General features: G+C 34.8%; 1 protein-coding gene across 1 annotated transcript; it reads left to right on the top strand.

Moving 5' to 3' along the window:
• Positions 1-84: 84 nt before the first annotated feature.
• Vmn2r76 (vomeronasal 2, receptor 76) lies at positions 85-21,080 on the top strand. The gene is made up of 6 exons (NM_001102580.1): positions 85-290; positions 15,016-15,304; positions 15,691-16,497; positions 17,401-17,628; positions 17,983-18,106; positions 20,173-21,080. The coding sequence occupies exons 1-6, from the start codon at positions 85-87 to the stop codon at positions 21,078-21,080; spliced, it is 2,562 nt and encodes an 853-aa protein (NP_001096050.1).
• Positions 21,081-26,494: the final 5,414 nt, after the last annotated feature.

The raw sequence follows: 26,494 nt of genomic DNA, 5'->3' as shown, positions 1-26,494 counted from the left end.
GGGTACATACATGCATAATTCATACATGGCATTCTATCTGATGCTTCATGTTAAACTTCTGCTCAGGCTCATAGCTTGCATGACATGATAGACATGTTCTCCTTCATTTCTGTCTTCTTGGTCTTAAAGGCTTCCATGCTTTTCTGCTCTTTGAATGAACCCAAGTGCTTTTTGAGAATAAAAGACAAGAAAAACAAGGATGGCGATAAGGAAGTTGATTGCTTTTTTTCCATTTATACTAAGCATGGACATATGAAGAATGAACATTTTAGTGGAAATCTAGACAAGCAGTAAGTGCTTCCTTAATTTATTTACTTTTGATTAATTATTAGCCAACCAGTCTCTCAGTCATTGATCTGTTTTGTTCTCCTTCACTACCTAGTATCTATGTTATTTTTTTATGTCTTAATGGTAATGATTTCACTGTATAAGATATTTCATTGTCTGTACTCCTAGATTCACATTTTTCAGATAAAAACCTGAAGGAGATATATGTTTTATCATGGTCCTAGAGTAACACCAATTTTTAGTGATACTTTCCATTCCTAGCTGTTATGCTTTCCCCTACAAACACATCCTCAAAAACAGCATTTATTCATTTTGTAGATGCTGAAATAAATGTTTCTGTGCTCTATTAGTATTTCATCTCTCAGAAAAGAATGCTGAATTCCTCAGCAGAGAAGAGTGGTGCATCCGTCCTAACCTATGGCTAAAGATCTCTAAAAGATTACTTTGGGTTTTGTGCAAATAATCTATATGTCATTATTTACTATTATTCTGTATTTGGACTTTTTTGCAAATGGGTTGAGGATGGGAACAAAATATTTGTTCATTGTGAGAATTTTGTGCTTCCCTTTTCTTGTGTTCTATTTCATAGGCATAGACATATTTTTCCTGTGTTAATAACAGAACTTAGGGTTCTAGGTTACAAACTCAACAATCAGTCATTTCAACTATTTCAGTAAAACAGTTCTTCCTCTCTTAGAGGCGGGTATGCCACTGCAAACAGTGACCCCCATTTCCTGCTTCAAACACCAGAATAAAAGTACTGCTGCTCACATGTAAGAGAGGAGTAAAAAAGTTACAATTTTGGCAAATTCCCATAGTTAAGGTCATTTACTGATTTCTAATTGTCATATCTCATTTCCCTATCTTATTTTTAGGTATGGAAACTATTCTATATTTATTTCTCATTTTCAAAGTATGCTAAATATAGACAAGTGTGTATTACGTGGATGTGCACAAACCACACTCTGATTTTTATGTTTGATCATAAATTTTTATTAGTGAGTGTATTTTTGTATTTAAAATATGACATTGTGTAGTTATAGCAATGTATCCTGGAACGCACGCTAAGGAAATGGTCACAAATTATGCTGTAACATTTGGTTTTAAAGACTCCTCAGTATAAGATTTTTTATATGCTCCTATAGAGCTCAGTGGAATTTATAGTCTGAGACATAGTTGTGTTGTTTTCTAATAGCATACCAATGAAAGAAATTCAAAGTTCGGTAGGATGCTGGAAACTGTAGAATAAATGAAAAAAATATTCTCAGATGAAATGAAGAATGGTGGAGTGCCTTAAAATTCTCAATTGTGGTTTCATTTGTCAAAAAATGCCCTTAATAATATTAGAGAATGAGTAATTATGGGGAACCGAGTCATATCATTATACTATTTAAATTCATAAAATACTATGCATAGTGATGTGAAATGCTGAGGAAATGATATATCAATTCAAGATCAGACATAAATGAAGATGATCTATTAGGATGTGAAGCAGAGTTTAAACATAAAATTTTCATCAAGGATGCTATAGTTTCCTATTCTTTGCACCTAAGTCAGTTTAGGTTCTCTGTGTTAAGCACAATCTGTTGGAAATGTACATTGACCAGATAAAAGAGAAAAGGTGTATTAATTATAAGTTTTTGGGACTACAGAATCCTGTAGCGTTGTGTAGCAGATTCCTTCATGATAGATATATTCCATCCTCTAGAGAAGTTCCTTAATAAATAACAACTCAAAATATACTTAGGAATTCCACAAAACTGGCAGGATTCATAAAGCCCCTGCCTCTCAAGAGTAAAGAGGTAAAAATTCTGAGGTCCTCTTTTATACAAGTCATGATGCAAAGAAAGTTCTGAGACAGGCAGTTATCTCAAAGTAGCAGAAACCAGCTAAGTAGTCCAGAAAGGTGTAAAAAGCAGCCTAGCAGATAATAGAAGGTTCACAGTAATTGAGCTTCCTAGAAAGAATACCCTCACACCCATTTTCTGCTTGAAGATTATTCAATGTGATCCAGGTTGACAGTTTTGGTGAGTGTCATGCATACAGTGGTTAGCTTTGGTGATAGAGTTGACTCTAGATCACTTCTGATTCTGTTACTAACTCCTCACTGATATTCCTATAGATAGCTTAAATAAAACTTTTTTGTTCACCAATTAGAACTTACTTTTATCCATACTTTATTATGTTATGGGTTTTATATATGGGGTGTATATTCATGGGTTCTGTCTTTGCAGAAAATGTAAATCACATAATTGACACCAGAAAAAGGAATCAATATAACAAAAGAGTTCTAGAGAGGAGTGAGTCTGTGGTCCTTTCTATGTTAGCAAGGCATGTGACCTAGTCTCAGAAGCTTGATGAAGGAGCTTTTGCAAAGGAAATTCTGATACAGCTGTCCTTGATTAGATAGTGGGTGTTGATATATGTCTTTTTGGTATGGCAGCATTTACATGATTCTTGGTTTTGTTAGTAAGACATGTAACAAATGCTGATACATCAGAATTAGTAGAACATTTGTATAGCAGTCTCCATGTATGTGGTTTGACATGATGTGTATGTGTGTGTGATTGATTAGTTGGGTCCACTACATAAATACAGAGAAATCCTGAAAATAGTTTAGAAGTTTAGTCTTTGAGATTACTTCATGGGGGTCAAGATTGTATACCAGAGAAGTTCGCAAGTTTGCATGGTCCATGTTATTTATAACTACAGAAACATGTGCTTCTGAGATGGCAGTGAATCGTAAAGTTGTTTGTGTATATGAAGAATTGCAATAAAAGAATTAGCTGGCATCATCTATCTTAGCCTCTATCTGGCAAATAAATGAGATAAATGAGAAAATGAGAGAGAGAGAGAGATAGTAAGTGTCATAGAAGGTATCATTTAGGTCCAAACTATAATAGGAAAAAAAAAACAAAGCAAAATAAAAACAAAACAAAATAACAACAGCAGCAGCATCAACAATAATAAAAAGTAATTAATTGGTGACCTAGTATCTAGGTGGAAGCTTTTAGCATAGTCTATTAAAACAAACTAAGGAACTCAAGAAACATGGAAACACCTGAACTGGTGGAATTAAAGAGAACTTTTAAACCAGCTATTTAAACTAAATAGCTTATCACAAAGAGATTAGTGACTCTGTGGGACATGGAGGTTTAAGGAATAACTCTTCCTTCTGTGAGAGCAGAAAGAATTGTGTTTCAACACTATAAATCAGGCTCATTCTATCTTTCCCTTCGCCCCTGCTTTCAACTTTTGGGAAAATACAGACCCTCAGCTATTTATTTATTTACCTGCCTATTTGATGTTGCCATGCCCCTAACTATGATATTCATAACTAACACTCTGAACCTGTAAGTAAGCCCACAATTAAATTCTGTTTTGTGAGTTGCCTCAGTCATGTTATGTCTCCATAGACATAGAAAAATAACTAAGCATGTTTGATTATTTTCCTCCTGAAAAATATTATGCCAGAGGAGGAAATTATTTGACCAGCCAGAAACCCACTAGCCAAGTAAGATAAATGGTGAGTCAACTCATGAAACCTGGGAGTTAAAAAGTGCAGCAGGGCTATGGTCTCCCTAGTTTCTGGGTAGCAATGAATAAATTATATCAAAGCAACTTAGTGTAAATGAGTTGGGAAAGTGTAGAGAAGCTCTGTGGAAAACTCTAGTATATATAATTGTAGCGTCTCTGAATGAATAGGGATTACTGAGAAATAATTATATTACTGTCTCCCATTTATGTTTTTGTGCCAGGCCTTGATCTGTGCAAAAATAATTGGTATAAATGGATGACATTTTTGCATTCTGTATTAGAGGTTCATTATTTTTTACTTTAGTTAATCCTTTCCTGTGAACAACTAAGGTAACCTCACTTTTGCTCAGATCAGATGACAATGCACTTCAGAGTGTTTCTCCAAGTTATCATTGTAAGCCCAATATTTGCTATGGGTTCATGGTTCAAGATAATTCTTTCCCATGTCTGTGGACAAGATTTTATTAAACAATCTATCATCTGAGTATTTTTCCATATTTAGAAAAACATCTAAAGAACATAGAGGTAAATCTAAACGGATGAGCAATCTGCATAGGAAGTAAAAAACAAGCAATGTAGTAAAAGATTGAGGGCTTGTGTGTGCTATAACGCTATATACGATGCCTGAGAATGCCTTTGACAATATTTTCCAACACTCTGTGTCTCTCTATGTAAAACAGCTACAGGAATTTTGAGGATTTTTGGCATATTGGCAGATTTGCATCGTTGCCAAGCTCCCTGTGTTATATCTAATTTGATAAAGAAGAATGTTATATGAAATTGTGACAAAATGTTCAGTAAGGTTTTGAAAAGAATAATATCTTGTAAAACAAGGTAAACAACAGTGTTTTGCAGTACCCCTTGTTCTTTCCTGTTATAATTGACCAAACGTTCAGAAGAATATAGCAGGGGGCTATAGATAAAGCAAACTTATTAAATGTTTTCTACAGGATTTTGGTCTCATTTCTGGAAAGAAGTAGAAATATAGTGCATAGCACCAGAACACCTGATAACAATAAATAAAACTTCATAACAAATGGAATTTATAACTGGTCCCAACCCAATGACTATAGAATCAGAATAACCAAGATAGTGCTGGACTAAAGATTTTCTGGATAAATCTCTTTCTGGTGGTGTACAAAATTTAAGTTTGTAAATATAGCAGTCTTACTTACACTAACAATGTATGGTGTATGAAAGTCATATCACCAATGTATTGCAAGATATCTTAGAATCAGTCTCTTTTAAACCCCAACCACCATCTAGTAAATGAATCAGCAGCTAAACTGTATGAAGTACTTTAGTGGATACGTCCTATTTCATTTGAGGCCTGGTACAGAAAGTGTAGTTGTAGACATATCTAACAAGAATAAGTAGCTGTAGCAACATAACTGAACACAGATTCTGTGTGGATAGAAAAGGAGCAAGTAGACAATGGGCTGAGATAAAAGAACCATGGATAATAAATAATAACTTATAATATTTGGCCCATGAAAATCTGTATTGATAACTCAGCTATATTTAGGAGCATCTCTTAATGGATGTTTGTGTAGGCAAAACATTGAAAGTAATATATAAAGAAATTCAACAGGAGTCAAAAGACTTGATAATTTTCCTTGTAGCATTCCACAGTACATTATTCTCCTGGAAATCAGAATGGAGATAACATGAAATTATGGCTCCTGTACCCTCAGGTGCCCTTGGAAGCTACTTGTGTCTACCACATAATATTGTCATGGAGGAGCCAATATAGGTTGACAAAAAGCAAATATTATAGGTATTCGTGTGAAATAGTTTGTTATTTTACTTTTCAACAGGTGACGACTGTTCCTGATTATCCTAGTCAAATGGATACACTGATGGATTGCACACATAAATCAACCTGCTTTGTAAGAGATTGACAGGTAGATTCACAGGGCCTATGCCTGCCTCTGAAGGATGTAATTATTCCTAAATGTGTGTAGTCACAGCCGCAATCCTCTTAAAAGCATTCCCATTGAGGTGATAAATATATCAAGCAACTATTAAGGTTTTCAGCCAATGTGTTATATACACATGCCCACAAAAAAATTTGGTAGTAAACAAGGTAACCATTTCACTGAATTTATATATATATATTGCCTTCACATAACTTAAAACTCCACTGGGACTAGATCAATGGAATGAAACAAAATAAGATTTTAAAACCATAACTAAAATGTTAAAACTCCTAGGGTGTCAAAGGTACCTTAGGGAAATGGAAATGAAAAAACTAGGAGCATATAAGTTGACTGTATATATATATATATATATTAACAGGGATGGTCTTTATCCCCATGAGTTGTTAGTCAGGAAGTTCTTTATGTTCCACAAACATAAAGGTTACTGCTATTGATGTTGATTTTATTAAATAGCTAGAAGGTAGCATCCTTTTTCTGAAGATGCCACACTGAAAAGCTAGGATTATACTGGGGAATCCCAACGTGCTGATTGCTCTCATAGCATTAGAGGAAGCAAAGCAGGCTAAATATGGAGAACTGACACCAATATTGCTATTTGGCTATGACACTTGTATGCTCAAATAGTTACATGCTACATAGAATATGCTTTATTGGGCAATTTTGACTCAAGTATCATTATATGATCAATAGTCTTTTGATTGGATTTAAGACACTTTTCAAAAGATGAAATTTACATTGAGTATGGTAAAACAGAACAAAATTCATGCCTGGGAGGTTAGATGTCCCAATAAAGAAACTACTTCTCATGTTTTAAAGGATGGGTAAGACACAATATATTCCTTGAGTGTTTTGTTATATGATAAGTAAAAACATAAGCTTAATAGTAAAATTAATTATTTACAGTACTTGCATTTAAATTTGTATTTAAAACATAATGAATTAATATATCAACTGGGTGTGGTGGCTCACACCTTTAATCCTAGCACTTGGGAGGCAGAGGCAGGCAGATTTCTGAGTTTGAGGCCAGCCCAGTATACAGAGTGAGTTCCAGGACAGCCAGGGCTATACAGAGAACCCCCCCAAGTTAATATATCAATAGAAATCATTCTCATATTAAATACCAAATTTGCTAAGGAAAACTACATTTTATTACTGCAGTTTCCTATGTATATTTTTGTCATTCATGTATTTTCTATGAAAATATGCAATATAATTGCAATCTTAAGTTAAACTTGAGCTTTGAAAAAAATGTCAATTCAGGCTTTGTATATGATTACTGATATTTGACTATCTGTGGTTCTATTTGTTTTTATTTTAAAATTCTTTTCCCTTCTATGTTGCCTCAGGAGGAAGCCTGCTGCTTTTTCATCAACTACTTTTTAAATTTAATCTTCTACATGTTAGAAAACATGACAACTGTGTTTCTGTGTCTGACCTGTACACCTATTTAAACCAAGGGTCTATACATTGTTTTCCAATTGATAGGACTATATTCTTCTGAATAGGGAAATAATAATCTTCTTCTGCCTGTACCATGCCTTTTCAGTCATTCATCTGTTGGCAGTAAACATAACTTTACTTCAATTTCTATCCAATGTGTAACATGCAGATAAAAATAATCTAAAAACTATGTGTACAGTGTCTTTGTTTCCTCTAGTATTGTTTGTCAGAGATGTAGAGCTGTATCATATTAGAGATCTTTTTTTCCTTTTGATTAATATCTAAAGAATCATTCAGGATATCCCATGAGTGCTGCATTATGATTAAATAATTTTGCACACATAAACACAAGCTTGTGCTATTTTTAAAATTTTTCTTTCGTTGTTTGAGAATTTAATATATAATCAGAAAACCTTCACACCCATACCACAACTCTCCACTATTAGCCACCATTCCAAACCCACTCAACTCTGTGGCTTCCTTTTGTTTAAGTGAACCATGTCCAATTTGTATTTACCAAATGGTCTTGGATGTGGTACCTTCCACAGGATAAAGGTTTTTTAATGAGTGAAAACCTAAAAAAAACTTAAAGATAACAGGTTATCCCTTTTCTGACATCTATTAGTTCCTAAAGCTGATCATTGGTAGTTAAATACAGAAAGGATGATCAGCCTTGGAACCATATACATATAAACAACACTCCCTCTCTCTCTCTTGCTGTGTTTGAGGGTTTTTAATTTATCCTATATGCATACATATGTGTAGGTAGCAAATTTGTTAAAATATAAAAATTGCTTGAGAGTGAAGTGACATGGAAAGGTTAATCAAAATAATACTTAGGGAGTAGATAGAGGAAAGGAATTGAGGTGATGAAATTTTTTATTTAAAGTTACTCCATAAATTAGAAATAGATACGAACATTTAAAAAAATAATAAGTATTCACAGAACATGAAGATACAATTACAAAGAACGAAAACATTCTGTCATCTTTTAAAACAATGGTATAAATTATTTGAAAAGCAATCTTTTCACAAAACAGTAACATTATTAGTTTTAATGGAGAACTCAAATACAAGAACTCAAAGTAAAAAATAACACACATCCTCTTTCATCACAGAATGGCAAGGAATTAAAAAAAGCAAGCCATATCTTTATATGTATTATATTTAAAAAACAGGAAAAATGAAGAAACAAAGGAATTAAATATTATAAAAATACATGAGACATATAAAATTCTAGAGAATATAATTAGTTCAATCAATTTGATACCAATTACATGTCTTCAAACTGTGTATAGTAACCTGTATAAGTTATGTAATAATGTGCTGAAACAGAAAGGTAGAAAAAGACAAATAAAACAGTATACTCAAAATTACTGAAAAGTAAAATCTTTTAAAATAAGATTATGAAGATACTTTGTGCAATAGTATTATATGAAAATATATGCTTATAAAAAATTTTAAATAAAAACAAAAGAAATCATGCTAAAATATTTCATAAGAACAAATATGAGGTTTCAGGACTCCTCTGAGAGTAGTCTGCACAGGTGAGAGTGTGGACTACAGAAGCTAACAGGTTCTGGGACAGGCTAGAGCCAAAAAGCTTCTGAGGCAGCCCACTTTTCGGCTGCAGACATCCTGGCACCTTCCCCACCAGAGGATAGGTGTTGTGTCCACCCGGCCCGAAAGGGCTTTCCCTGAGCATCCGTGGGAGACATCTTGGTTCCAGGACTCCGCTGAGAGTAGTTTGCACAGGTGAGAGTGTGGACTACAGAAGCTAATAGCTTCTGTGACAGGCCGAAGCAACACAGCTTCTGGGACAGGTCCTGTTTTGGGCCTTAATCTTTGGCCAGGAGGGAGGTCCCAATGCCAGATATCTGTGCACCTTCCCTGTAAGAGGAGAGCTTGCCTGCAGAGAGTACTCTGACCACTGAAACTCAGAGGAGAGAACTAGTCTGCTAGAACAGGTCTGCTGATAGAGGCTAACAGAATCACGAGAGGAACAATCTCTAACCAGAGAAAACTAAATCAACTAACTACAAAGATTACCAGATGGTGAAAGGTAAACTTAAGAATCTTACTAACAGAAACCAAGACCACTCACCATCACCAGAACCCAGCACTCCCACCTAGCTCATTCCAGGGCACCCCAACACACCCGAAAAGCTAGACCCGGATATAAAAGCATGTCTCATGATGATGGTAGAGGACATCAAGAAGGACTTTAATAACTCGCTTAAAGAAATACAGGAGAACACTGCTAAACAGGTGGAAGACTTTAAAGAGGAAGCACAAAAATCCCTTAAAGAATTGCAGGAAAACACGACCAAACAGGTAATGGAATTGAATAAAACCATCAAAGACCTAAAAAAGAAAGTAGACACAATAAAGAAAACCCAAAAGTGAGGCAACACTGGAGCTAGAAACCCTAGGAAAGAAATCAGGAACCATCAGCAACAGAATACAAGAGATGGAAGAGAGAATATCAGGTGCAGAAGATTCCATAGAGAACATGGGCACAACAATCAAATAAAATAGAAAATGCAAAAAGATCCTAACTCAAAACATCCAGGAAATCCAGGACACAATGAGAAAAACAAACCTACTGATAATAGGCATAGATGAGAATGAAGATTTTCAAATCAAAGGGCCAGCAAATATCTTCAACAAAATTACAGAAGAAAACTTCCCAAATCTAAAGAAAGAGATGTCCAAGAACATACAAGAAGCCTACAGAACTCCAAATAGACTGGACCAGAAAAGAAATTCCTCCCGACACATAATAATCAGTACAACAAATGCACTAAATAAAGATAGAATACTAAAAGCAGTAAGGGAAAAAAGGTCAAGTAACATATAAAGGCAAGCCTATGAGAATTACATCAGATTTTTCACCAGAGACTATGAAAGCCAGAAGAGCCTGGACAGATGTTATACAGACACTAAAGGAACACAAATTCCAGCCCAGGCTACTATACCCAGCCAAACTCTCAATTACCATAGATGGAGAAACAAAAGTATTCCATGACAGAAACAAATTCACACATTATCTTTCCATGAATCCTGCCCTTCAAAGGATAATGACAGAAAAAAAATACAAAAAACAAAAAACAAATACATGAATGGAAACCACGTCCTAGAAAAAGCAAGAAGGTAATCCCTCAACAAACCTAAAAGAAGACAGCCACAAGAACAGAATGCCAACTTTAACAACAAAAATATTAGGAAGCAACAATTACTTTTCCTTAATATCACTTAATATTAATGGACTCAACTCCCAAATAAAAAGACATAGACTAACAGATTGACCACACAAACAGGACCCAACATTTTGCTGCTTACAGGAAACCCATCTCAGAGAAAAAGATAGACACTACCTCAGATTGAAAGGCTGAAAAACAATTTTCCAATCAAATGGTCTAAAGAAACAAGATGGAGTAGCCATTCTAATAGCCAATAAAATCGACTTCTAACCCAAAGTCATCAAAAAAAACAAGGAGGGGCACTTCATACTCATCAAAGGTAAAATCTTCCAGGAGGAACTCTCAATTCTGGATATCTATGATCCAAATACAAGGGTAGCCACTTTTATTAAAGAAACTTTAGTAAACCTCAAAGCATACATCGCACCTCACACAATAATAGTGGTAGAGTTCAACACACCACTTTCAACAATGGACAGATCATGGAAACAGAAACAAAACAGGGACACAGTGAAACTAACATAAGTTATGAAACAAATGGATCTAATAGATATCTATAGAACATTTGATCCTAAAACAAAAGGATATAACTTCTTCTCAGCACCTAAAGGTGCCTTCTCCAATACTGACCACATAATTGGTCACAAAACAAGCCTCAAAAGATACAAAAATATTGAAATTTTCCCATGCATTCTATCAGATCACCATGGACTAAGGCTGATCTTCAATAACAAAATAAATAATAGAAAGCCAGCATTCACCTGAAAACTGGAAAACACTCTGCTCAATGATACCTTGGTCAAGGAAGGAATAATGAAAGAAATTAAAGATTTTATGGAGTTTAATGAAAATGAAGCCAAAACATACCCAAACTTACGGGACACAATGAACACATTTCTAAGAGGAAAACTCATAGGTCTGAGTGCCTCCAAAAGAAACTAGAGAGAGCACATATTAGCAGTTTGTCAACACAACTAAAAGATCTAGAACAAAAGGAAGCAAATTCACCCAAGAGGGGTAGATGGCAGGAAATAATCAAACTCAGGGTTGAAATCAACCAAGTGGAAACAAGAAGAACTATTCAAATAATCAACCAAATGAGGATTTGATTCTTTGAGAAAATCAACAGGATAGATAAACCCTTAGCCAGACTCACTAGAGGGCACAGGGAAAGCATCCTAATTAACAAAAGCAGAAATGAAAAGGGAGACATAACAACAGATCCTGAAGAAATCCAAAAATACTATCAGATCCTTCTACAAAAGGCTATACTCAACAAAACTGAAGAACCTGGATGAAATGGACAAGTTTCTAGACAGATACCAGGTACCAAAGTTTAATCAATATCAGGTTAATGATCTAAACAGTCCTATATCCCCTAAAAAAATAGAAGCAGTCATTAATAGTCTCCCAACCAAAAAAAGGCCAGGAACAGATGGGTTTAGTGCAGAGTACTTGAAGTCCTAGCCAGAGCAATTTGACACCAAAAGGAGATCAAGAGGATACAAATTAGGAAAGATGAAATCAAAATATCACTTTTTGCAGATGATATGATAGTATATATAAGTGACCCTAAAAATTCCACCAGAGAACTCCAAAACATGATAAACAGCTTAGGTGAAGTAGCTGGATATAAAATTAACTCAAACAAGTCAATGGCCTTTCTCTACACAAAGAATAAACAGGCTGAGAAAGAAATTAGGGAAACAACACCCTTCTCAATAGTCACAAATAATATAAAATACCTTGCCATGACTCTAACTAAGGAAGTGAAAGATCTGTATGATAAGAACTTCATGTCTCTGAAGAAATTAAAAAAGATCTCAGAAGATAGAATGATCTCCCATGCTCGTGGATTGGCAGGATCAACATTGTAAAAATGGCTATCTTGCCAAAAGCAATCTACAGATTCAATACAATTCCCATCAAAATTCCAACTCAATTCTTCAACGAATTAGAAATGGCGATCTGCAAATTCATCTGGAATAACAAAAAACCTAGGATAGCAAAAACTCTTTTCAAGGATAAAAGAACCTCTGGTAGAATCACCATGCCTGACCTAAAGCTGTACTACAGAGAAATTGTGATAAAAACTGCATGGTACTGGTATAGTGACAGACAAGTAGACCAATGGAATAGTATTGAAGACCCAGAAATGAACCCACACACCTATGGTCACTTGATCTTTGGCAAGGGAGCAAAAACCATCAAGTGAAAAAAAGACAGCATTTTCAACAAATGGTGCTGGCACAACTGGTTGTTATCATGTAGAAGAATGTGAATCGATCCATTCCTATATCCTTGTACTAAGGTCAAATCTAAGTGGATCAAGGAAATCCACATAAAACCAGAGACATTGAAACTTATATAGGAGAAAGTGGGGAAAAGCTTCGAAGGTATGGGCACAGGGGAAGAATTCCTGAATAGAACAACAACAATGGCTTGTGCTGTAAGATCTAGAATGGACAAATGGGACCTGATAAAATTGCAAAGCTTCTGCAAGGCAAAAGACACCATCAGTAAGACAAAAAGGCCACCAACAGATTGGGAAAGGATCTTTACCTATCCTAAATCAGATAGGGGACTAATATGCAATATATATAAAGAACACAAGAAGGTGGACTCCAGAAAATCAAATAACCCCATTAAAAAATGGGGCTCAGAGCTTAACAAAGAATTCTCACCTGAGGAATACCGAATGGCTGAGAAGCACCTGAAAAAAATGTCAACATCCTTAATCATCAGAGAAATGCAAATCAAAACAACCCTGAGATTCCACCTCTCACCAGTCAGAATGGCTAAGTTCAAAAATTCAGGTGACAGCATATGCTGGCGAGGATGTGGAGAAAGAGGATGTGTTGGTGGGATTGTATGCTTGTACAACCACTCTGGAAATCAGTCTGGTGGTTCCTCAGAAAACTGGGCATAGTACTACAGGAGGATCCCTCAATACCACTCATGGGTATATATCCAGAAGATGTTCCAACCGATAAGAAGGACACATGCTCCACTATATTCATAGCAGCCTTATTTATCATAGCCATTAGCTGGAAAGAACCCAGATGCCACTCAACAGAGGAATGGATACAGAAAATATGGTACATTACACAATGGATTACTACTCAGCTATTAAAAAGAATGAATTTATGAAATTCCTAGGCAAATGGATGGACCTGGAGGGCATCATTCTGAGTGAGGTAACCCAATCACAAAGACTCTGACAATATGTACTCACTGATAAATGGATATTAGCCCAGAAACTTAGAATACCCAAGATACAAGATATAATTTACTAAATGCTAAATGTTCAAGAATAACAAATACTAAAGTGTGGACACTTTGCCCTTTCTTAGAATTGGAAACAAAACACCCATGGAAGGAGTTACAGAGACAAATTTTGGAGCTGAGATGAAAGGATGGACTATCTTGAGACTGCCATATCGGGGGATCCATCCCATAATCAACTTCCAAAAGCTGACACCATTGCATACACTAGTAAGATTTTGCTGAAAGGACCCAGATATGTCTGTCTCTTGTGAGACTATGCCAGGGCTTGGCAAACACAGAAGTGGATGCTCACAGTCAGCTATTGGATGGATCACAGGGCCCCCAATGGATGAGCTAGGGAAAGTACCCAAGGAGCTGAAGGGATTTGCAATCCTATAGGTAGAACAACAATATGAACTAACCAGTACCCACTTTTCCCCCCTCCCCCTGCGGAGCTCGTTTATCTAGCTGCATATGAATCAGAAGATGGCCTATTCCGCCATCAGTGGAAAGAGAGGCCCATTGGTCATGCAAACTTTATATGCCTCAGTACATTGGAATGCCAGGGCCAAGAAGTGGGAGTGGGTGGGTGGGGGAGTAGGTGGGGGAGCATGTGGGGGACTTTTGGGATAGCAATGGAAATTAATTAATTAAATTAAAAGAAATAAATGTCCAATTAAAAAATAGGTGACCTATTCAGAAGTCAGCTATCATAAATCCAAGACCAGTGTTCTGAGATCCACTTAAATGAGTAGAATGAAGCAATCCATTGTTACAGTCCTCCATTCTCCCAACTTCTATAGTCTCAAGTGTGTAAAAGAGGAGAAAAGTAGAAGAAATGAAAGGAATATTGTTATTATTACATTATCTGTGCATACATAAACTTCTATGAACTGTTAAAAAAAAAGACCCTATTTCCCATTCCTCATACTTACAACAATTTTATGGCATTAGACATTTCAGTTTCAGTGGAAGAAAGCACCATGAATTCAGTAGACAATAAATCTCCTTCACTGTCCACAGATGTTAAACACAAAATTCCCAAGATAATGATAAAACTAGACAAGGAGTTAGGCAAAACCTGTTTTATTTTCTATCTATTCACAGATAACAAAAGTAAACTTTAAGAAAATTTCAGGTAACAAAATGCCACTTTTATAACATCACCACGCATTCATTTTTAAAATCCTCCCATTCTCATACACTATAGTAACAGGACTTGTGTCACAAGAGAAATATAATATATAGAGAGATGATTCAGTAAATAATTCACATTTAGAGTGATTTGAGATTATCACATTTACCACTTAACCTTTAATGAACATTGTGATCTGTTTCAGGTTGACAACTAAGAACATCCACTTGATTTTATCACTTTATTTTGCTATTGAAGAAATCAATATGAGCCCCCATCTATTACCTAATATTTCTCTATTAGTTAAAGTTGAGTGTAAGTTATTGGCTGATGGGAGTAAAGTCAGTTTATCCTCAAGAAGAGGTGATTATTTTCCTAACTACAACTGTGGAAACCACAGAAGATATTTAATTGTACTTACAGGACCAATGTGGTTACCAACTGCAATGCTTGGACCACTTCTGTACATCTCCAGAACTCCAGAGGTGAGGAGGGTTGGTTTGGATTTCATGAATCATTACCTCCTTTTATGGTGGTTTTCTTAGTGCTTTAGCAGATTGGAAGGCAGAGTCTGAATTTATGTGTTATTTGATCCATTAAAAAAGCATAAGCATTCAAAATTTTATAGTGTATATATCAGAACATTATTGGAAATGGAGCAGAGAAGCAATGGGAATATGAAATATTTTATTGGAAGCATAAGTTCATTTTTGCTATTTAAGAGAATTACAATGAATTGGACTTTAATAAAGAGATGAATAATTTACACCTTCCAAAATTTCTGGATCTTGTTAAATAGACCTACGTATTAGATTAAGATTTGTGTACTTTATCATCTTCAAGGTCAACTTGGTTTATTTGTTTTTTTAATGTCCTACAGCTTTACTATGGCCCATTTCACCCTCTTCTCAGTAGCTTTGAACACTTTCCTTATCTGTACCAGATAGCTATCAAGGACACATCTGTAGCTATTGGCATGGTATCTTTGGTGATTTATTTCGGATGGAACTGGGTGGGACTGATGATTTCAGATGACGGTCTAGGACTTCAATTTGCCTCTGAATTGAGAGAAGAAATGCAAAGATATGACATCTGTTTAGCCTTTGTGACTATTATCACATATAACACAAAATTATTCTTGACAATGACTGACACGTATTACAATCAGATCATGATGTCTTTAGCAAAAGCTGTTATCATTTTTGGAGACAAAGATTCTCTTCTACAAGTGATTTTTAGACTGTGGCAGTTTTTAGACATTCGAAGAATCTGGGTTACTACCTCACAGTGGGATATCATTACAAGTAATGGAGAATTCCTCTTCAACTCCTTTCATGGTACCCTCAGCTTTTCACACCATTATTCTGAGATAGCTGGTTTTAAAGAATTTATACAGACAGCGCACCCTTTAAACTACAGTAACACTATTTCTCTTGCTAAATTATGGTGGTTGAATTTTAATTGTTTTTTGTCATCATCTAATTGTAAGAGTCTCAAGACATGTTCAAGAAAAATGTTGCTGAAATGGTTATCCAGAAACCACTTTGAAATGTCCATGAGTGACACAAGTTATAACCTATACAATGCTGTGTATGCTGTAGCCCATTCACTCAATGAGTTACTTCTGCAGCAAGCAAATACATTGTCAAATAATGTTGGGAAAGGACTGGAGTTTGATTCTTTGCAGGTAAGGTGTCTTTATTTAAATAGATGCACAAAGACAGCATGGTAATCATTAAAGACATATTATTGATAGCTATCTTGCACAGAAATGGTTGATGGTTACTCAGAAGGGAAAGAAATAGACTTTAGTAAAGGTGCTGTACATTAGAAAATAAAAACAACTTGAATAATATGACGATCAATGTAGAACCTTTGAAGTTTGAGTTTTGTAAAATGAACAATAAGCTCTATAACCAAGTATCTAGGAATGTTTTGCTCAAATTTGTTGATTTCTTTACTATTTCTTGGATTATAATACAAACTACATTGGTAATATCAATTGATATCCTGTCCTCCCTGGCATTAAAGTCATCATTTGACAATTTATACCAAAATATTGTACAGCATATGACTACTATGTGAAAATATTATTCATTTAACAGCTGAAATAAGAGTTTCATGCTTCTTCAGGAAGTCCTTTTGAAAAAAAATAGTTTCATGCAGTATATTATTTTAGTTTTCTCATTAACTAGCACCAAGAGTCTACATATTGATTCAAGTTGCCACACTGCGATTTATCAATATAGCAAATAATTACTAAATAAAATCAGGTCATACTCCCACTTTTAACCAATTGAGACTTCAATTATATCTGGCATAAGATACAACTAATGACAGAAAGGGGTGAAGAAATCTGCCCTGCTCTACAAGCATATCATTCATTGTACATGTTTTAGGGTATTCAGTCCAGTGATACATGGGAATTTCTAAACCTTTGTAATATTTACGTTAATTTTTGTTACTCCTACAGAGTAGGTTTAATAAAGTTTTATTTTGGAGAGAAATAAAATCCAGTAGAAATCTAGACTTCATATCTTCTGCATTAATGTATATGTATAGTTAAACTAAAATATTACATGTGTTTTAGGTGCTCTCTTCCCTGAAGAACATCCATTTTGTAAATCCTGCTGGAGACCTAGTGAACTTGAATCAGAAAGAAAACATGAATATAAATTATGATATTTTCTACACTGGAAATTTTTTACAAAGTTTTGGAATTAAGGTGAAAATAGGAAAGTTTTTCAAATACTTTACACATCCTCAAGAATTGCTTATGTATGAGGAATTGGTAGACTGGGCCACAGATGTTAGACAGGTGTGTTGGACTTTATTGTAGTACTCTCCATATAACATAAGAAACTTAATCTTTTGGTAGCCCTGTTCTTCCTCATGGAATATGATTTTTCACATTTAGAAATTTGTTCACTAACTTTGTATAATCCTGTATTCTTTCTTGATTTATTTTCTAACAGTGTTTTATACCCAAATATGTATATAACACTTGAATCATTAAAATTCAGATTAAATATCAAAAGCTACAGTGGGATGTTGCATTTTAACTTAATATTTGTCTGTAAAAGGATGTTTTACAGTGGCATCATATTCCAAGGTTTTGTAACTTCTGCCCAATAACTAAAAGTACTGTTAATGCATGTGATTTTTTTCTCAGACTCTACCCTCAATATGCAGTATACCTTGTCATCCAGGATTTAGAAAATCCCCTCAGGAGGGAAAGGCTGTCTGTTGCTTTGATTGTATCCCCTGCCCAGAGAATGAGATTTCCAATATGACAGGTAAGAATAAATTCACTAAAAATCATCACTAGATTGAATATCTTCTCCTATTATTGAAAACATTTATAAAATCTTCCCTATGGGAACTTAAATGTTTAATGTCATCATTAAATAAGAGAATCAATAAAATTTCTCCTTGAAACAACACATACTTCTCTGTCCCTAATATGATTTGGCATGATCCAGAAGCTTTTCACATAAAGTTTATACTGGAAACTTCTTTAACATACTAAACTATGCAATTTATCTTCAGTACTTGGGAATATAGTGCATTTAATTTTTCTCTTTCCAAACACATTTGAATTGCACATTCTTGTTTTTGAAGTCAAGAGCTCTGTGATATGGTTTTGATGCTCGGTGATGTTGTATCCTTTTTGAGACATAAGTGTTTTGTAATGTGTCCTATAGTAGATAATACTGAATACAACTCAGTAGGTTGTATTTTAAGTAGCACTCTAAATTAGTTTTACATGTAGAAGCCATTATATACAAATCAGAGCCATTATATACAAATCAGAATTAATGCTTTTGAAATAATTTTAGAAGAGGAATATGTACATTGACAATTTAGCTTTAATAGGTTGCATCACCTTCATTAGGGCAAGCTCCCAATGGAAACCATAAAAGTGATATTTATTTCAATATTTAAGGAACCAAATGAATGGAAATATCTTCCATTGGACTGAGAGTATAAAACTGTATAAACTCAGAGTTTTCTTTAATCTTCTGACTGGTGTATAACAAGGGGAAATGGTTTAAATGTGAAAAATAAGGAGATGATAGAATGCAGATACAGAATATTTTCACTGAAATGTGAAATATTTTTGATAGAGAAAACTACTGTATGTATGTAATACATGCAATTAAAGCATTTTTATGGCATACTTCATAAAATTCATTAAAACTCATGGATTATCAGATGAAATTATGGCATCAACATCAAGAACAAATGAAGAGTCAACCTTTATTTACTTAGTGTTGGTTAAACAAGAAGATTCTACAAAGAAATGTTTTAAGTTCTTACTTTGCGGAGGGTGGGAGTGTATAAGGAGAATTTTTAAAAACAGCATACTTACAATATGAGTAAAAGTATAAAAATAGAAAATGTTGTTAGTTTTAAAATTATTATTCTGCTAGTTTAGAGGAAACCTTTTAAAAATTATGAGAGGATGGAAAAAACAGAAACAGAATGTGCCTTCCTGGATGGAAGGATATAATCACTTTTCAGTCTGATCAGTGAAGACAATGAGATTGAAAGAAACCTGACAATATTGTGGTGAAAATCACAATGATACCAGGGGAAAGCACTTCATTCCCCATCTAGTATTAAGGACATATATTTCCTTGAGATATCAAAAGTTATCTTGCTTGTGTTGTTTCTTGATAAATACAACATATTTTAGATCATTGAGAGTTAACCTTAAAAGATAATATTAATACTGGTAAATAATGTGCTGTATCAAAGTCCATACATTGAAACATAAGAGCAAGGTAATATTTTAATGTGTATTTGGTTGGCAATTGGTTTAAAACTCCTCTGCTTTCCTTTGCTTGAATAGATAAAAAAAATTAAAGCAAGATATATATTGAATAGAGTGGGTATATCTAAGGAATCACATGAGGACACTGATGTTTGAGTCTCATTTTATGACTGATAGCCAGACAATAACATACTTGTAAGCATATGAAATAATGTTAGGGTAGTGAGCAGTCTATAATAATATAAATAATTTATGTATTTTTCTATGAATTATACATTACAATTTGTTTTCATGTAGTAAGCAGAATAGTTTCTCATTCTTCCTTCGGCTTTCTTGCAACTCTAAATATGTAAAAAAAAAAAAGTAAAGAGTTGTGTTTGCTTAATCATGGATGAGATCACAAAAATCTAAAAATCAAGATTTATTGTTATGAGCAATCACATGTGAATTGCTTCCATAAGAAAGGTCAATTTGGATAATTAAGTTTGATTCATTTATGAGATATATTAAATTCCTGGTGTATAGATAAATCTTTGAATAATAGAGTAATATCAATCCTGATAAAATACATTTTTTCTGAACCAGACATGGATTATTGTTTCAAGTGCCCAGATAATCAATATGCCAATCCAGAAGGAACGCACTGTCTCTCCAAAATTGTGACATTCCTGTCTTATGAAGACCCCATGGGAGTGGTTCTGGCTTGTTTGGCACTAGGGTTTTCTGCTCTCACAGCTGCTGTATTTGGTATCTTTTTAAGGAACCAAGACACTCCCATTGTCAAGGCCAATAACCGAGCTCTCAGTTACTGCCTGCTCATCTCACTCATCTATTGTTTTCTTTGTTCTCTGCTATTCATTGGACAACCACATATTCTCACATGCATTATGCAGCAGACCATATTTGCAGTTGTATTTACTGTTGCTATCTCTACTGTCTTGACCAAGACAATTACTGTAGTACTGGCCTTCAGGTTCACTCTTCCTAGTAAAAGGATGAGATGGCTGATGACATCAGGGGCATCAATCTTGATCATTCCTATATGCACCATGATCCAACTGATTATTTGTGGAATCTGGCTGGGAACTTCTCCACCATTTGTTGATAGTGATGGGCATATTGAACATGGTCATATTTTGGTTGTTTGCAACAAAGGTTCAGTTATTGCCTTCTACTGTGTCCTGGGATATTTGGGCTCTATTGCACTGACAAGTTTCACTGTAGCTTTCTTAGCCAGGAATCTTCCTGATACATTCAATGAAGCCAAGTTCTTGACATTTAGCATGCTGGTGTTCTGTAGTGTCTGGCTCACTTTCCTTCCTGTCTATCATAGCACCAATGGAAAGGCCTTAGTTGCAGTGGAGGTTTTCTGCATCTTAACCTCCACTGCAGGAATATTTCTCTGCATCTTTGCTCCAAAATGCTACATTATTTTGTTAAAACCTGAAAATAAATCTTTTCACAAGTTTAGGCACAAAAATGCTAATGTTTAATTTTCTCATTGAATTTAATCAGCATTTCCCACATTCCTGCTTCTAATGATAAAATATCAGATCAAATAGCAAAATTTGTTTCCATGTGCCAGTTTTTTGTTGTTATTTATTTATTTGTTTGTTTATTTATTTATTTATTTTACTTTTAAAAATAAGCTTTTTATTAGAGTTCTAATATGTGACCCAGACCTCAGTTCTCATGAATAAAAACTTTGGGATTGACAATTGCATCTCTAAAACCGGTTTTAATTTTTTTCCTTGACTTAATTGTTTGATACATTGGAATTGACTCTTAATTTGATGAATTTTCTATCATATCTAGTAGAAAACATGTATCATTGTTCCTTGTTGTATTCCACAGTATATAGATATATGTTTTCCCTTTCTGCTATATTTCTAGGGAGGGGTAGAGCTCTAGCATGTTCAATGTTTCCTCTAGAAAACAGCAAATAATTACCCCGAATAACTCAACTTGAATCTACTGAGCAATGAAGCATATATTTAGGCAATTTTACACAGCTGTCATTAGTTTGGAATTTTTAATATCTTTGTTTTGTTTAAGACTGTAATAAAATACATTCTGATCATATTCCCTTACTTCCAAAAACAGACCCAGTTCCAAATCATGCCTTAAATATCCTACTATATTATATTATCTTTTTTTGTAGCCAATCAAGACAAGTACATGCTGAAGAAGTGCTCTTAGATAAGTCAATCCACTGAACCAAAGGTATTCTACAAGGGCCCAACAATTAAATAAAACTGACACACTTTTCTCAGTCATATTCTTTTCTGAAGTGTTTTGGAACATTTTCCTGCTATCTATAGAATAGACTATTTCCACAAAAGAATAAAAGTCATAATTTTGAATATACCAGGGGAAAGTTAAAAAAATCAAAACAATTGAATGCCAACAAATGTGAAATTATTGCTGCTTTCTAGCTGTTGATGACCAATAGAGGTTCCTACCATAATAGATTACTGTTTAGATCATAAAACAACTGTGGAAACTATATTTTGGGCTTAAAAATAAACTATCAATGCTAATGAGATGGCCTAGCAGCTAAGAGACTGACTAATTTTCAAGAGAACCCAGATTAGTTTGGTAGCACAGACATGGTCACACTGAACTGTCTGTAATTCCAGTCTCTTAAAGTCAGCAGACACTGTCTTCTGGCTTGTTCATGAATCTCTATCCAGCATTTATATGCTGCACAATGTGTTTGTGTGTGTATGTGTGTGTGTGTGTGTGTGTGTGTGTGTGTGTGTGTTTGTGTCTCACATAAATTAGGTATTTTATTTATAAAGGAAATTAATAATAAACCAGTGCATTGAATCTAAACATTTAGTACAACCTGTAACTTTAATACACTTTAACAGAAGCCACTTGATACAACATTTTTCTGAGAAAAAATTTAGCTAAATTATTATTTCATTTAGCAGATTAAAATGAAAACTCAAAGCTGATGAACAAAGGCTCAGCAAACAAATAAGAATATGTAATATGTTTTCTTATTGGGAAAGAACAAAGAAAAAAGAATATTTTTAATTATGTGTATTTCATTCACTTACATCCTGATAACAGCCCCCATACTCCTCTCTACCCAGTTCCACCATTGCAAATCCCTCCCACCATTGAAACTTTCCTTTTCAAACTTTCCTTTTCCTCAGAGATGGGGAACACATTGTGGATATCATCCTACCTTGGGAAATCTAGGCCCTGCAGGTCTAGGCATAGCCCAATATTGCTACTCACTGGGCCAAGCCCATACAAGTCATCACAGCAGAATAGTGGGTTTATTTTGTGGTCTTTGATTTGATTTCATTAAACAACCAGTCTGTTCCTATACTAATAAAAATACCATGTAGGTTGTATTATTATTGTTCTATAGTACAGCTGAAAGTCAAGAATGATCATATTTCCAGAAGATATGTTATCACTCATGACTGTTTTAGCCATCCACTTTTGTTTAGTTTTGTTTTTCCATATGACCTTAAGAATTGATCTTTCACCTTTCCTAGTTTCCTCATCAAATATCCCCTATCCCTTTCCCCTGCCCCTACTCCCCAACCCCCGTACTCCCATTCCTGGTCCTGGCATTCACTTATACTGGGGCATAGAACCTTCACAGGTCCTGTCCTCCCATTGATGACTGACTAGGCCATCTTCTGCTACATATAGAACTAGAGCCACAAATTCCATCAAATGTTTTCTTTGATTGGTGGTTTAGTTCCAAGGAGCTCTGGGGGTACTGGTTCGTTCATATTGATGTTCCTCCTATGGGGCTTCAAGCCTCTTCAGCTCCTTGGGTACATTCTCTAACTCCTTCATTGGGGACCTTGGGCTCCATCCAATGGATGATTGTGAGCAACCATTTCTATATTTTCCAGGAAATAGCAGAGCCCCTCAGGAGACAGCTATATCAGTCTCGTGCCAGCAAGCTCTTGTTGGCATCTGCCATAGTGTCTGGGTTTGGTGGTTCTTTATGGGATGGATCCCCAGTCGGGCAGTTTCTGGATGATTGTTCCTTCAGTCTCTGCTTCAAACTTTGTCTCTTTAACTCCTGCCATGTGTACTTTGTTCCCCCTTCTAAGAAGGATTCTGAGCGTCTGGGCTAGTATCAACTTATCCATTAGTGCATATCATGTGTCTTCTTTTGTGATTGGGTTACCTCGCTTAGGATGATAGCCTCCAGATCCATCAATTTGTCTAAGAATTTCATGAATTAATTGTTTTTAATAGGTGCATAGTAATCCATATATAAATGTAGCATATTTTCTTGATCCATTCCTCTGTTGAGGGACATTTGGGTTCTTTCCAAATTCTGGCTATATAAATAAGGCTGTTGTGAACATAGTGGAGGATGTGTCTTTATTACATGTTGAAACATCTATTGGGTATATGCCCAGGAGTGCTATTTCTGGATCTTTCAGTAAAACTTTGCCCAATTTTCTGAGGAATCGCCAAACTGATTTCCAGAGCGGTTGTACCAGCTTGCAATCCCACCAGCAATGGAGGAGTGTTCCTCTTTCTCCACATCCTCGCCAGCATCTGCTGTCACCCTTGTTTTTGGTCTTAGCCAGTCTTACTAACGTGAAGAGGAATCTCAGGGTTGTTTTGATTTGCATTTCCCTGATGATTAAGGATGTTGAATATTTTTTTAGGTGCATTTCAGCCATTTGGTATTTCATTGGTTGAGAATTGTTTGTTTAGCTCTGTACCCCATATAGTTGTTTGGTTTTCTGGAGTCCAACTTGTTGAGTTATTTTTATATATTTTATATTATGACCATCAGGTTTAGGATTGGTAAAGATATTTTTCCCAACCTGTTGGTTGCCTTTTGGTCTTATTGTTAGTGTCCTTTACCTTATATTAGCTTTGCAATTTTATGAGGTCCCATTTGTCAATTATTGATCTTACAACACAAGTCATTGCTGTTCTGTTCATGAATCTTTCCCCTCTGCCCAAATATTCAAGGTTCTTCCACATTTTCTCCTCTGTAATTCTCAGTGTCTCTGATTTTATTTGCAGTTCCTTGATCTACTTATAATTGAGCATTGCACAAGGAGATAACAATGGATCAATTCATATTCTTCTCCATGCTAAAGGCCATTTGAGGCAGCAAACATTTGTTGAAGATATGGTCTTCTTTCCACTAGATGGTTTTAGCTCCTTTGTCAAAGATCAAGTGACCATAGGTGTATAGATTCATTTCTGGGTCTTCAATTCTGTTCCATTGATCTTTGTGTCTGTCACTGTACCTGTACCACACAGTTTGTTTTATTTTATTATTTTTTTTAATCACAATTGCTCTGTAGTACAGCTTGAGGTCAGGCATGGTGATTAAACCAGAGGTTCTTTTTTGTTGAGCATAGCTTTTGCTATCTTAGGTATTTTGTTATTCCAGATGAAATTTCAAATTGCCCTTTCTAACTCTGAAGAATCGAGTTGGAATTTTGATGGGGATTGCATTGAATATGTAGATTGCTTTAAGCATGATAGCTATTTTTTACTATATTAATCCTGCCAATTCATGAGCATGGGAGATCTTTCCATCTTCTGAGACCTTCTTCAAATTTTTTCTTAGAGACTTGAGGTTCTTATCATACAGATCTTTCACTTCCTTAGTTAGAGTCACACCAAGGTATTATAAATTATTTGTGACTATTTTGAAGGGTGTTGTTGCCCTAATATCTTTCTCAGCCTGTTTATCCTTTGGGTATAGAAAGGCCACTGATTTGTTTGAGTTAATTTTATATCCAGTTACTTCACTGAAGTTATTTAATCAGGTTTAGGAGTTCTCTGGTTTAATTTTTTGGGGTCATTTATATATACTATGATATCATATATAAATAGTGATATCTTGACATCTTCCTTTCCAATGTCTTTCTTTGATTTCCTTTTGTTGTCTAATTGCTCTGGTTAAGACTTCAAATACTATATTGAATAGGTAGGGAGAGAGAGGGCAGCCTTATCTAGTCCCTGATTTTAGTGGGATTGCTTCCAGTTGATCACCATTTAGTTTGATGTTGGCTACTGGTTTGCTGTATATTGCTTTTATTATATTTAGGTATGGGCCTTGAATTCCCGATCTTTGCTAGACTTTTATCATGAAGTGGTGTTGGATTTTTTCTAATGCTTTCTTAGCATCTACTGAGATGATTATGTGTTTTTTTTTGTTTTGTTTTGTTTTGTTTTTGTTTTTTGTTTTTGTTTTTGTTTTTTTTGTTTTTTTTTTTTTGTTTTTTTTTTTTTGTCTTTGAGTTTGTTATAAAGTGGATTACATTGATGGATTTCTGTATATTGAACCATTCTTGCATCTCTGGGTTGAAAATACTTGATCATGATGGATGATCATTTTGATCTATTCTTGCATTTGGTTTGTGAGAATTTTATTGAGTATTTTGCATTGATATTCCTAAGGGAAATTTGTCTGAAGTTCTCTTTCTTTGTTGGGTCTTTGGGTGGTTTAGGTATCAGATTATGTGTGGTCTCATAGAAAGAGTTGGGTAGAGTTCCTTCTGTTTCTATTTTGTGGAGTAGTTTGAGGAGTGTTGGAATTAGATTTTCTTTCTAGATCTGATAGAAGTCTGCACTAAACCCATCTGGTCTTGGGTCTTTTTGGTTATGAGACTATTAATGATTGTTTCTATTTCTTTGGGTTTTATGGGACTGTTTAGATCATTTATCTGATCCTGATTTAAATTTGGTACCTGGTATCTGTCTAGAAAATTGTCCATTTCATCCAGGTTTTCCAGTTTTGTTTAGTATATGCTCTTGTGGTAGGATCTGTTGATTTTGTGGATTTCTCAGATTTTGTTGTTATATCTCCCTATTCATTTCTGATTCTGATAGTAATTAGGTTTCTCTCCCTGTGCCTTCTAATTAGTTTGGCTAAGGGTTTATCTATTTT

Source organism: Mus musculus, chromosome 7 (genome assembly GCF_000001635.26).
Source record: "Mus musculus strain C57BL/6J chromosome 7, GRCm38.p6 C57BL/6J".
NCBI lineage: Eukaryota > Metazoa > Chordata > Mammalia > Rodentia > Muridae > Mus > Mus musculus.
Note: the sequence above shows the minus strand (reverse complement) of the source record. Positions and strands in the feature narration are given on the sequence as shown.